Source organism: Zingiber officinale, chromosome 7A (assembly GCF_018446385.1).
Source record: "Zingiber officinale cultivar Zhangliang chromosome 7A, Zo_v1.1, whole genome shotgun sequence".
Classification (NCBI taxonomy): domain Eukaryota; kingdom Viridiplantae; phylum Streptophyta; class Magnoliopsida; order Zingiberales; family Zingiberaceae; genus Zingiber; species Zingiber officinale.
This window is the reverse complement of record NC_055998.1, coordinates 128,886,863-128,898,986: the sequence shown is the minus strand read 5'-3', so window position 1 is coordinate 128,898,986 and position 12,124 is coordinate 128,886,863. Positions and strand designations below refer to the sequence as shown.

The window sequence follows — 12,124 nt, the reverse complement described above, 5'->3', positions numbered from 1 at the left end:
CAGCTCCTTTTGACTTGTTTTCTTCTTTCGAGGCTCCGAATGCATGGGTGATTGCGGACAACCGAAATAGGGCTCACCCGAACCTAATTTCCAGCCTTCTCCTCGAGCAGGCTTCCAACCCGGCTTCTCGTCTCTCGAACGTCGTGTATGTTCTTCTCGTCCATCGGTGTACTCTTCCGCAGCACTCTCGTCCTTCGGACGCACCGAGCTCATCGGCTCCCTTCCCGTGTCGTCCTTCTCGCTAGCTGCGTCTTCCGCTTGACTTCCTGCGCTCCTAAGATCCTACACACTTAGACACAGGGATCAAATAACACACAGGACTTAACCTAACTTGGTTGATCACATCAAAATAACCATGGAGTCCAACACTTTCCCCTTTATTTCTTTACCACTATCTGGATCAACGTTGGTTCCTGAATTTATAATAATTGCAGTCGTTCAATGACAACTTTTGCTGGGCCGAATAATCTTTAACTTTAGTAATGTATCAATATGCCTAGTAAATGTTGCCTTCTGATTAGGAGTTAGGTGCTTGATTGGTCTGTCTTTTATAATAAAATCTGGATTATTGATATCCAGATAACATAGAATTTTATTTTTTGACCAATGTTGTAGAGGATCGTCTCCAATAAAGCCTTGTTCTCCTAACTCCTTTAATAATGGGCTAAACTGTTTTGAAAAAAATCCTGTGAGGACTTGCTAGTAGTATAAGAGACCATTTCTTTAATTTGCAGGTATTCTTCTTCCTCAAGATCAAGCTCACTTATAGCAACTGTGGCATCTGTTGTAGGAAGAGTATTTATAATAGTCAGATTTTTATAAAATGTAACAATATTACCTTTGATCCTGACCCCTCCATTCATTGCTCTAATGAAATTACAACCAAAAATCATTTGTATTTTGTCACCAAGAACCATTGGAAAACTTTACTTATAAGGAATATGGGAATTATTATCTCCGATTGCCATTCTTCCATGCCTCATTTTTAATTTTACTGTTTGCTAAGAATTGATACCACTAAAATGAACGATGAAGGTATTTTCTTCAAGTGCTTCTTTAGGTATTGAATTCTGATCAACACAACAGGTGGTTGCACCAATGTCTAATATGACCTTTAATGAAAATTTAGGAATATTTGGGATATCCATTTTGACTCGTAAATTGTAAAGCATGTTCTTTACAAGTCTTGGGTCTTTCCTTCATGAATTGTAGATATACCTTCTGTAGTTTCAGAATGTAACATGTAGGTTGTCTCTTCTTCTATCTCCTTATTTAGTTTTTTATAATCTATTCGTAACCCTTCCAATAGAAGTTGTTCATGGAGGCATTTATAATAAGAAACTTCCTTATGAAGTCTTTCAATTTCTAAATCACACCAAGAGATATATTTCTGTTGTTCCTGCAATAATTTGTTAGGAAAAAAAAGTGTGGGTGAAGCAGGTAGTATTTGTACCTATTTGCTGAAGTAGTAAGGCCCGCATAAGTTGCAAGATGTTATCAAACACTTAGGGCAATGTATTCTAGCCCTTTTTAATATTTCCCTTTTAAACCCAGTACACCTTGTTGGTTGTGCAGGGAAGGTATCACCGTTTGCTTGCCATTCATGCTGGCATTAGTACTATTCGTCTGATACTTTTACTCGAGGATGATAACCTCCATCAATTTGTTCTAACATAAAAATATGTTTGGAGAGAATTAAAGTTTGTATTGACCTTTGGAGATCACCAGTGTTTTCCTCTCCTTCAGAAATTCTAAAAATCGCGTCACTTTATTCCTCTCCTTCTTGAAATGATAATATGTCATAGTCACCAGGGATGTCTAATTGTTCGAATATGGCCACTTGTTTGGAGTTTTTCTTATCATTGGAGCATTCCCTTGCGAAATGTCCTTCTCCGATGAATCAAGTTATAAATTTGAATATTGTTATTGTTGTTGTTATTGGTCCTCAATATAAGAAAATATCAAAAATGTTTGAAACATTTAATTATTTTTATTAAAAATAAAGACACGAAAATGGATAAGTTTTATTTATATTTTTTTTCTTAACTATCACTTGATTTAGATGGTTTATAGTATAAAAAAAGTGCGGAAGGAGCTTAATTTTTCTCACTGTTTTTTTTTAAATATAATTAATCCCTTTTTCACTATATATATTTTGTGCTAAAACAGATTTGAGTATATTTATTTATTTATTTTCTTACCGATACACTATCGTTAAAGCTTGCCACAGATCGATTTATTTATTCTCATCAACTTCCATGAATACAATGAAATATCCGTGAACCCACATTAAACAAAATGAAATCAGCCGTCCTATAAATATAATCACACTTGCAAAAAAAAACCTCAAAAAGTAAGAAACTACAGCGTGTCAACTTGCTTCACAAATGCTTCACTGCCACGGCCGCATCGTCGCCGGCGGCCACCGCCTCATTAGCACGCAGGCAGATCTTTCGGCGGCGGTAGAATGGACTGCTCCGGCCCTTCGCCGTCGTCCACAATGAACGCCATCTTGAGGCCCCACGTCATGTGCACCTCGAAGTGGCAATGCATGAACCAAACTCCTGCAAATTAATTAATCCATCAGATTCTTTCCATTCATGATCCATGAAGGGTCTCTAAAATTACCAGGATTATCCGCTCTGAATCTGATGGCCGTCCACCCGCCGGAGGGAACAGAGACCGTGTTACGCTCCACCGGGTCGACTAGGTTGAACCCTGCTGGGGAGGTTTTGGGGTCGTAGTTGCCGGAACCCTTTCCGATGACGAAAAAATTGTAGCCGTGGAGGTGCAGTGGGTGGCTCTCTGGCCCGATGATCCCGGTGTCCTGCAGCACCAGCTCCACCGTCGCGTTGTACGGCAGCCGGTACAGCCTCGTCCCCTGCTCCGTCGCCACGTTCCTCGGCCCGCTCCCGGTGTAGTTGAACACCACCGGAGGCCGGCCGGGGAAGTCGTCTGTGAAGACCCCGCTGATGTTGTAGTAGTGCGCCTGCAGAAGCGCCGTCGTCGGCATCACGAACGTCACGTTGTTGACACCCGCCACCACTCTACTCCCGTTGACGCAGCTGGCGCAGGGGTTCGCCCCCAGCCCCACCGTGAACAGCAGCGATCTGTCGACGGTGGCCGGTACGCGAGCGGGGTACGCCTGTGAGTTGAGACTGCGGAGCGCGTCGGAAAAGGCGGCCGCTACAGGGGTGGCGTTCATCAGCGGCGGGTTGGTGGTGGTGAGCGCACTGGCAGCGGCGGGGGCAGCGGAGGAGGAGACGATATCGGCATAGTGGAGGGTAGCGGTGGCAGTGCGGTTATCAACGGCGACAAGGGGGGAATCAGCGAAGGGGGAAGTCGTGACGAGGTACCGCCCGCCAGCGGTCTTGTCGGCGGTGAGGAGGACGTTGGTGGTCTGGCCGGGGGCAAGGAGGATAGTGTCAATGGAAAACGGCTTGGTGTAGGCTGCGTCGACCTCCACGACGGTCATCCGGTGGCCGGCGACCTTGAAGAAGAGGTCCTCGTTGAGCGCGGCGTTGATGACGCGGAGCAAGTACTTCTTCCCTTTCTCCACCGCCAACGTGAACCCGTCTATATTCATTAATTAATCATTATATCTAATTAGTCCATTAATTAATTACATATTATTATTATTATTTAGGGACTAATTACCGAGAGAGGAGGAGGAGCACGTGGAGAGAGCTCCGGAGTGGCCATTGATGACGTGGGCATCCGACACATTGGGAGGCCGACCGGCCTTCAGAGCCTCTCTTATTACAGCTTCAGGGTCGGATTTCCACCATTCCGCTGAATTATTTTTTAAGAAAATAGAAAATAATATAAAGAAACAATTAAGTAAATACATTTTATATGTAAAAGGAAAATTAATATAATTAGTTGCATAGAATTAATAACCTAATACGATGACGTGTTCTTGGTGGGGTTGAGTAAACGGGTACGGCACGCCCAGCTTGGGGAGGATGACGAGGGCGCCGTGGACCGTTGACCGCATCCAGGTGATGTGAGCGTGCCACAGTAGCGTGCCGCGCTGGCCGGTGAGCGTGAAATTGTACACGTAGCTTCGCCCGGGCTGGATCGGGCACTGGGTCACGTAGGCCGGACCATCAGCCCAGCCGGTCCGCAGCTGCCGGACGCCATGCCAATGGATGGTCACGTCGTGGCCGATGTGGTTCACGACCTTGACAAGGACGGTGTCATCCTCGCGCGCGTAGAGAGTCGGACCGGGGAATTGGCCGTTCACCGTCACGATTGGCTTGGTCGAGCAGAGTCTGGTCACGTTTCGCATTACCACCTGCAGGAAATGCAAAGCCCCACAAGAAAGTCAATTGGGCTGTCTATGGTCCACATATTTACCAACTCATAATCGAAATACTTACGTTGAACTTGTAATGCCGAGTCAGTCCTTCCGAGTAAATAGCCAGAGAGCTGAAGACAAACAGGAAAGTCCAGAAAGAGGAACTCATTCTTCTCTTTCTCTTTCTCCTTCTCCTTCTCTTGTTTGCATGGAATGGGTGGCCAACGGAAGCTAATAAATGGATGAGAATTGCAGCAGCTGCGGAGTCACTGTAAGTATTAGGTAGAGCGAAACCTTGAGCATGAAGGTTTTGGTAGAAGAACTGCACCATTACAGCTGCATTACTTGGATGCTACACAAACTGCATATCGCTGTTTACCTATACCTACAACATTCTGAGTGCCAGACTATTTTAATCTCATCCTTCTTTCTGAAACAATCATATATTTACTCCACAAAAGGGACACCCTAAAATGTTTATATAATCAGTGCAGGTTAACGAGCATTTATTATCTCAGAATACTTTTAGCAGAAACAGGAAGGTTAAGGCTGTCTGTCGATCGATTCTCATTATCAAGGGTGTGTTTTCGTCAAATTTCAATCATCAGAGGATGCTACTAACTGATCATATACTTTTGCTTATCATGTTTATACCAAGTGTTGGTGAAATTAACACACTTTAGTAGTCGTCATCAGGAGTATGAAATCATCTTATATCGATACATGCATAGCAGTTTGGTTGTTGGTGAAATGCTCATATCAAGAGGGCAAAAAACAAAAAGAAAACTGATAATAAACCATAGCATAGTGACTAAAATACCTGATTTAAAAGCTAAGACAGTTAGGTGGCTAGTAATTTGTCAACATGCAAACCACACCAGGTGAATCAGAAAGTGTTTCTTTGTAGTAAGGAAACAAATTGGCACAAGTTATCTTTTCATTCTGTCGCCGCCGCTAATTCAGATCAAGTAGTAGGAAAGTTCTAAATTTTCTTGCATCTGAACCATCATCTTGTTAAATGGGCAAGCTTTTTTCCTGTATCAATTTCATGATTTACCAAATTCAGAAACACTTTTACTTGGTCTGGAAACTTCTCTCTGTATCTGTGGTTGTAGATTTCATGAAGAATTACAAATGCATAAGGTTAGAAAATTAGAAATTTGTCTCCCAAGAGATGCAAGAAAATATTCTCAAGGAGTTTCCTGGTGCTTGATCTGAATTAGCAGAGCGACAGAATGTAAAGGTATCTTGGACATGACCTATTTGTTTCATTGCTACAGAGAAACACTGTGATTAAAGAAAAGGCCTTTCAGAATTTGCTAAACAAAGAAATTAGCCACATCATTATCATTACTGATACAGGAGAAAACTTGCCCTTTTAACAAGATGATTTGGGTGTCAAAGAAACTATTTAAGGATGTAAATATATAGATTTAAAAGGTGACACAGACCAGCCAACTAATGGAGCTGTGCAGGTAACAAAAAAGCGTATGCTTGGCTCATCTGCTTAACTCATCAAAAGGTTCCAATGCATGCTACACAGGAAAATCTGAAAGTTGCACTGAGTTTCTCTGGAGAACCTTCCTTGTCTTAATATTGTCATGAAGGAGTAACCAAGTCAGCACTTTAAACTTGGGTATTGAAAAGGACCAAATAAGACAATACATACAAAGGATCCACCTTGACCCTATACAAGAGAATGTTGCAAGTTGTCCTTTCGGGATGCTCTAGTGGTTAGCGCATGAGATGTTGTCATCATGAGATCTGAGATTCGAATCTCGACAAAACTGAGATAAATGTCTCTCTTATATGCTAGTCACTATTCCAAAGGCTAATAGCCACCAGTGATTTACCTCCTCTGTATTGGTTCTGAAACAGGTTGGCGGAGGTGCTGGAGGCGAGTGTATTCGCCTTTTGCCACCAAGAGAATGTTGTAAACTCACCTCAAAATCACCTGGGCCCTCCTGGATGTTTCTCACTGTCTGGGAGAGTTCTAAGATTCCTACAAAAAACTATCTTTAAAAAGAGAGGCCAAGTCAAGGTGAGGAAAAACATCTATCTGTAAATCGTTGTCTTATAAAAAGCAGAGGAGAATTGCCATTTAGTAACAGACTCCCATACGACCTACTATGTCACAAGGACACATCTGTTCTACAAAATTTTACGCAAATGGCGACCAAAAAAAATCATGGATGCACTAGGCACTTCCCAAGGTATGACAATCCAGAACCACCAGCTCCCAGGTTTGGGCAGAAAAATATGCTCTTGGTATAAGACTTCACCAGGAAGAATGTAAGGGAATGAGGAAAAGCCATCAACACTGGCACAGCAAGGCCAAATTGAACTGTTGCAAGTTAAGGATACCAAGGCCCCATCGAAGACGGCTGACATACAACACTAGGCAATGAGATTCCAACACTGAGAAAGCTGACTCATGCCAACAATGCCATAAGAAATTCCTCTTTGTGCAGTATAGCTTTACCAGTAGCCAGGTTGGAAGTTGATAAACTGAAAGCATGAGCATGGATACAAATCAAGGAGGTCAGAAAGCTATGGCTTGGACTTGTTATAGATTGAATATTTAGTAACCCTTGTACCTTGATATAATGGCTTTGCTTACTGCCATGATCCGTATGCTGATTTTGATAATTCCATCTTTCAATGGCAGAAGGCTACAGCATGTTGCTTAACCTTTTTGGGTTTGCCTGGCACAATAATGAAGCTGATAAGATAAAAGGTTTAAGATTTATATGGTAAAAAATTACTTTCTCCAAAGTAAAGTCTAATCAGCATTAGGAGCAAACTTTCTTTGCTCAGAATTGGTGTAATGCTGGATGCAAAATAAAAAGAAAAAATGTTCTCCTGTACTTTGAGAAATAAACTGAAGTTATTTCTTCCCAAATGTAATTAGTCTAGAAACGACTATAAACTGCCAAAGAAGTATGACTAGGTAATGCCCTCTGTGGGTGTGTAATTTTGTTCTTATCCACTCTCATGTGTAAGAAAAAGTAGATCTAATTATATTTAATACCAGATGTGGATGCTACAGTGGCTAACTTGGTGCATAATATTGTGCTGCCAACAAGTTGTACATGAATGTGAATTTATAAAGTGTAATGCAGTTTTACAAAGGCTAGATAACAAATCAAAGGTTGGTGTTACTGGCATTGTCATAACAAAGTTCAGAAGATTGTGTTAACAATCATCTTAAAGACAAAAATAAGTAAAAGAACATGCTAAGTCATCACTAGAATATAATATTGTGGAGTGTTTGCATATAACAATAAAACAAAAATGAAGGCAATACAAGCAACTTAAATATGATCTTTACCTTGACAGAATCTCATACAAATCAATTCTGAAAGAGTTCCTCTTTGATTACTGCATTGACAAGTATATTCCATGTGATGTTAGTTGGAACTATGCCAAGGCTCAAGGCATCACCCAACAACTGGATGGCTTCAGATGTCTTGTTATACGAACAAAGACCTTTGAAAGCTGTGTTGTAACTGATGATATCAGGTTTCAGTCCAACTTTTAGCATCTCAACCCAAATTGCTGATGCTTTTTCATATTTGCCCCATTTGTAAAGTCCATCCATGAGTGTATTGTATGTGACCAAGGTAGGGATGCAGTTTCTTTGTTTCATCTCAGAATGAACACATAAGGCTTCTTCCATTTTCCCAGCAGAGCATAGACCGTGGATGATAACATTGTGGACAATTTCATCAGCATTGCGTCCGGAGTGTAAGACCTTATTCCATATATCAAGAGCAGCATCAAGTTTTTTATCATGGCAAAGTCCATCTATCAATGAGCTGTATGTTACTTGATCCAATTTGAATCCTTTTCCCGTCATTTCCTTTGTAAGTAAGTAAGCTTCATGGTACATTTCTGTTTTACAAAGACCACTGATAAGGGTGTTGTAGGTCACAACTGTCGGAGTGCAACCAATAGTGTTCATCCGTGAGAAAAATTGCAAAGCCTCTGAGATATTTGATACTCTGAAGAAGCCATTTATGAGGGCATTGCAGGTATGTGAGTTTGGTCTGCAACAGAATTTACTCATCTGATCATATATGGAAAGAGCTTCATCTATTCTCTTATGTTTACAGAGAGCATCTATCATAGAAGTATATGCAAATACATCGATGTTATTCTCTTGAATTTCTTGGGCGCTCTTCAACACCTCCAATGCCTTCCCAAGGTATCCCTTCTCACACAACCCATGTATTAAAACACCATATGTCACGGAATCGGGTTCTAAGTTATTATCCTGCTGCTGCAGTTGCTTCCAAAAGAGGAGAGCTTCTTCTGCCCTGCCTTGTCCAAACAGACCTCTGATCAGTATGTTATAGCTGACAACATTAAGTTTGCCTTCTCTTTCCATTGATTCCCACATTTTAAAAGAATCATCCAACCTCCCTGCTTTGCAGAATCCATCAAGCAATGAATTGCATATGACACTGTCAAGAATTAATCCATTTTTTATCATCTCCGCATATAATAGTGATGCTCCATCAACATTTCCAGACTCGCATAACCCATGAATCAAAATTCCGTAGGTGAAGGTGCCAGGAGAGTGGTCATTTTTTAGCATTCTATTCCACATCTCCATCGCCTCTTTGTACTTTCCAAGCTTGCACAAACCGTTGAGCATCGAATTATAGGTAACAACGTTAGGACCAACTCTCTTATCCATCACCAGCCTCTCCCAAATCGCCATTGCCTTGTCAAATTCAGCCTTTTTCAAGAACCCGTCAATGAGCAGATTGTAGCAAACAATATCTGGAGTCACCTTCCTCTCGGACATTTCATCGAACACCTCAACTGCTTTGGTAAAATCTCCGCCTTTGACATATGCATGCATAATCGTGCTGTACGTGACGAGGTCTGGCTCGATGCCCCGGAATCGGATAGTTTGGAAGAGCTCCCACGCCTGCTGGAGTTGCTGACGAGCACAGAGGCCCCGGATGAGGATGTTGTAACTTTGAAGATTGGGGGGAACCCGCGCGCCAGTGGAGAAGAAGTCGAAGAAGGACTCGGCCTGCTCCCAACGCTCGGCACGGACGAAGGCGTCGAGGAGGGCGTTATGGGAGCGGACGCCGGGGTTGCAGCGGAAAATGCCGGGGAGGGCCCGGAAGGTGCGCAGGGCCTCGTCGGGCATTAGGGCGCGGGAGAAGCCCTTGAGGGCCGTGATGGCAACGGTCTCAGAGAAGCTGGGGCGACGAGGGTGGTGACTGAGGAAACTGAGAAGGCGGGGGAGGTGGGAGGGAGCAGAAGCGGAGAGGGCGCGGAGGAGGCCGAAGAGGAGGGAATTGGAGGGGGAGGATAACGGGTAGTGCGAGGCGAGAGAGTCAAGGTGGGAGAGGGCTGAAACGGGGTCCTTTTGAGCTTTGATATCGATAAGCTCCAGGAGGTGTCGGAGGCGCGGAACGCCGGGAGGAGGCGCCGCCGCCATAGATATGCCGCCGCCCACTATACCTCGTAGGGAGGTTATGCGGCCGGTTTAAATAGTTCAGCGGAAAAGTAACACTATTTCAAAATACTCTACTACGTCTTCAAAACAAGTCCTCGTTATTTCAAAATTCTCATTATTTTTATCCTTAGCAAATTATTTAACGAAATAATAATATCTTAATAACCATGCCGTGTCATTAGAGATAATGACGTGAACAACGGTAAATATCCAACTTTTAATCAAGTGTCAGAGAACCTCGGTAAAATATTTAGGAATCGGAATTAGAATAAAAATCTTATTACGGTGGAATGAGAATTACTATATCAAATTAAATTATTTTTTTATCTATAGAGAAAAAAAAATAAATGTGAGGAAAAATATAATAAGGGAGAATAATGAGAAAAAAAAAATATGATGAAAAAGAATAAAGAAAGGAACAGTATGATAATAGAAAATGAGAAAAGAGAGTGTAATAAGAGAGAGTGTGATAAAAGAGAACGTGATAAAAGAGTAAGAGTGTAAACGAGCCAAGCCACTTGTAAAATATTCGGATCTTGGTTTGAAAAAAATGTTGTTTGATTAAGTATTAATAAATATAATAATATATTCTTAATTATTATAGCTAATTATCTTAAACAAACTCGAACTAAACCCGTTTAATTTTTAAACGAGTTTTTTTTCGAGCTGAGCTCAGTCAAACTCAAGCCATTTAATTTTATTACGAGCTGAACTTGAGGTTAAGAATTAAAGTTCGAATCTAACTCGAGTCAAGCTCGAGCTTAGGGATAACGAACTGAGCTCAAGCCTCTTACTGTTCGTCTCAGTTCGGCTCATCCCTATGAGAAATGATGAGAGAAAAAGTGTGATCAGAGAGAATAAAGAGAGAAAGTATGATAAAAGAAAAAGAGAAGAGAGTGTATGATGGGAGAAATTGAGAAGAGAAAATATGATAAGAGAAAAATATTGATGAGAGAGAGTGTGGAGAGAAAAAAAAAAAGAGTGTAAGGGAAGAAAAAGTACAATGAAAGAGAATGAGGAGAGAGAAAGCGTGATGGTAGTGAATGAAAAGAAAGAAAGTGTGATAAGAGAAAATGAGAAGAAAGAGTGTTTGGTGAAATAGATTGAGGAAAGAGAAAGTATGATGAAAGAAAAATTATGATGCAAAAGAAAATGTGATGAAAAAAATGAGAAAAGACTGTATGATGGAAGAGAAAGAATGATGAGAGAGGATGAGGAGAGAGAAAGTGCGATGAGAAATAAAGTATAATGGGAGAGAATGAAGAGAGAAAAAGTGTTATGAGAGAAAATGAGAAGAGAGTGTATAATGGGAGAGATTTAGGAGAGAGAAAGTATAATGAGAGTGAAAGTCTGATGATAGAATGAGGAGAGAGAAAATATGATTAAAGAAAATGAGAAGAGAGTATATGATGAAAGATATTGAGTAGAGAGAAAGTATAATAAGAGAGAAAGTGTGATGAGCAAATGATGAGAGAGAAAGTATGATGAGAGAGAATAATGAGAGAGAAAGTGATATAAAAGAAAAATTAAACAAATATATTAAGGACATTTTCATTCAAAACTTAGGTGGCGTTTGATTCTTTCTTAGGAATCAGAATGAGAATAAAAACCATAGTATTGTGAAATGAGAATGAGTACGAGCATGGATCACTCTTAAAAATAATGTTTGGTTAGTTGAATATTTTCTATCGAAATAAATTAATTTTTTTTACCTTTAGAGGAAAATAAAAGAAAAAAATAGATGTAAGAGAAAGTTGAATGTGAGAGAAAAATATGATGAGAGAGAATGATAAGAGAAACCATGATGAGAGAGAAAATATGATATGAAAGAATAAAGAGAAGGAAAGTGTAATGAGAGAAAATGAGGAAAGAGAGTGTGATGAGAAAAAGCATGATGAGAGGATGAGAAGAGAGAAAATATAATGAAAGAGAAAGTGTGATAGGATAGAATGAAAGTATGATGAGAGAAAATGAGGAAAGAGAGTGTGATGAGAGAGAGCATGATGAGAGGATGAGAAGAGAGAAAATATAATGAAAGAGAAATGAAGGGATAGAATGAAAGTATGATGAGAGAAAATGAGGAGAGAGTGTGTGATGGAAGAGATTGAGGAGAGAGAAAGTATGATGAGAGAAAAAACATGATGAAAGAGAAAATATGATGAGAAAAAATGGAAAGGATAGTGTGATGAGAGAGAAAGCATGATGAGAGAAAATGAAGAGAGAAAAAATATGATAAAAGAAAATAAGGAGAGAATATTATGGCAGAGATTGAGGAGATAGAAAGTATGATGAGCGAAAAAGTGTGTTGATAAAATAAGGAGAGAGAAAGTATGATGAGAGAGAAT

At 40.7% G+C, this 12,124-nt stretch overlaps 2 protein-coding genes across 2 annotated transcripts; both read right to left on the bottom strand.

Annotated features, from left to right (window-relative positions):
* Positions 1–2,229: 2,229 nt before the first annotated feature.
* On the bottom strand, positions 2,230–5,188 carry LOC122002510 (laccase-22-like). Its single transcript, XM_042557707.1, has 5 exons — positions 4,383–5,188; positions 3,901–4,297; positions 3,658–3,792; positions 2,629–3,576; positions 2,230–2,564 (listed from the first exon to the last, which is right to left on the bottom strand). The coding sequence occupies exons 1-5, from the start codon at positions 4,629–4,631 to the stop codon at positions 2,434–2,436; spliced, it is 1,860 nt and encodes a 619-aa protein (XP_042413641.1). The 5' UTR covers positions 4,632–5,188; the 3' UTR covers positions 2,230–2,433.
* Positions 5,189–6,342: 1,154 nt separating this feature from the next.
* Positions 6,343–10,016, bottom strand: LOC122002509 (pentatricopeptide repeat-containing protein At3g09060-like). Its single transcript, XM_042557706.1, has 3 exons — positions 7,632–10,016; positions 6,898–7,005; positions 6,343–6,808 (listed from the first exon to the last, which is right to left on the bottom strand). Exon 1 carries the CDS (start codon positions 9,759–9,761, stop codon positions 7,653–7,655), a length of 2,109 nt encoding a protein of 702 aa, XP_042413640.1. The 5' UTR covers positions 9,762–10,016; the 3' UTR covers positions 6,343–6,808; positions 6,898–7,005; positions 7,632–7,652.
* Positions 10,017–12,124: the final 2,108 nt, after the last annotated feature.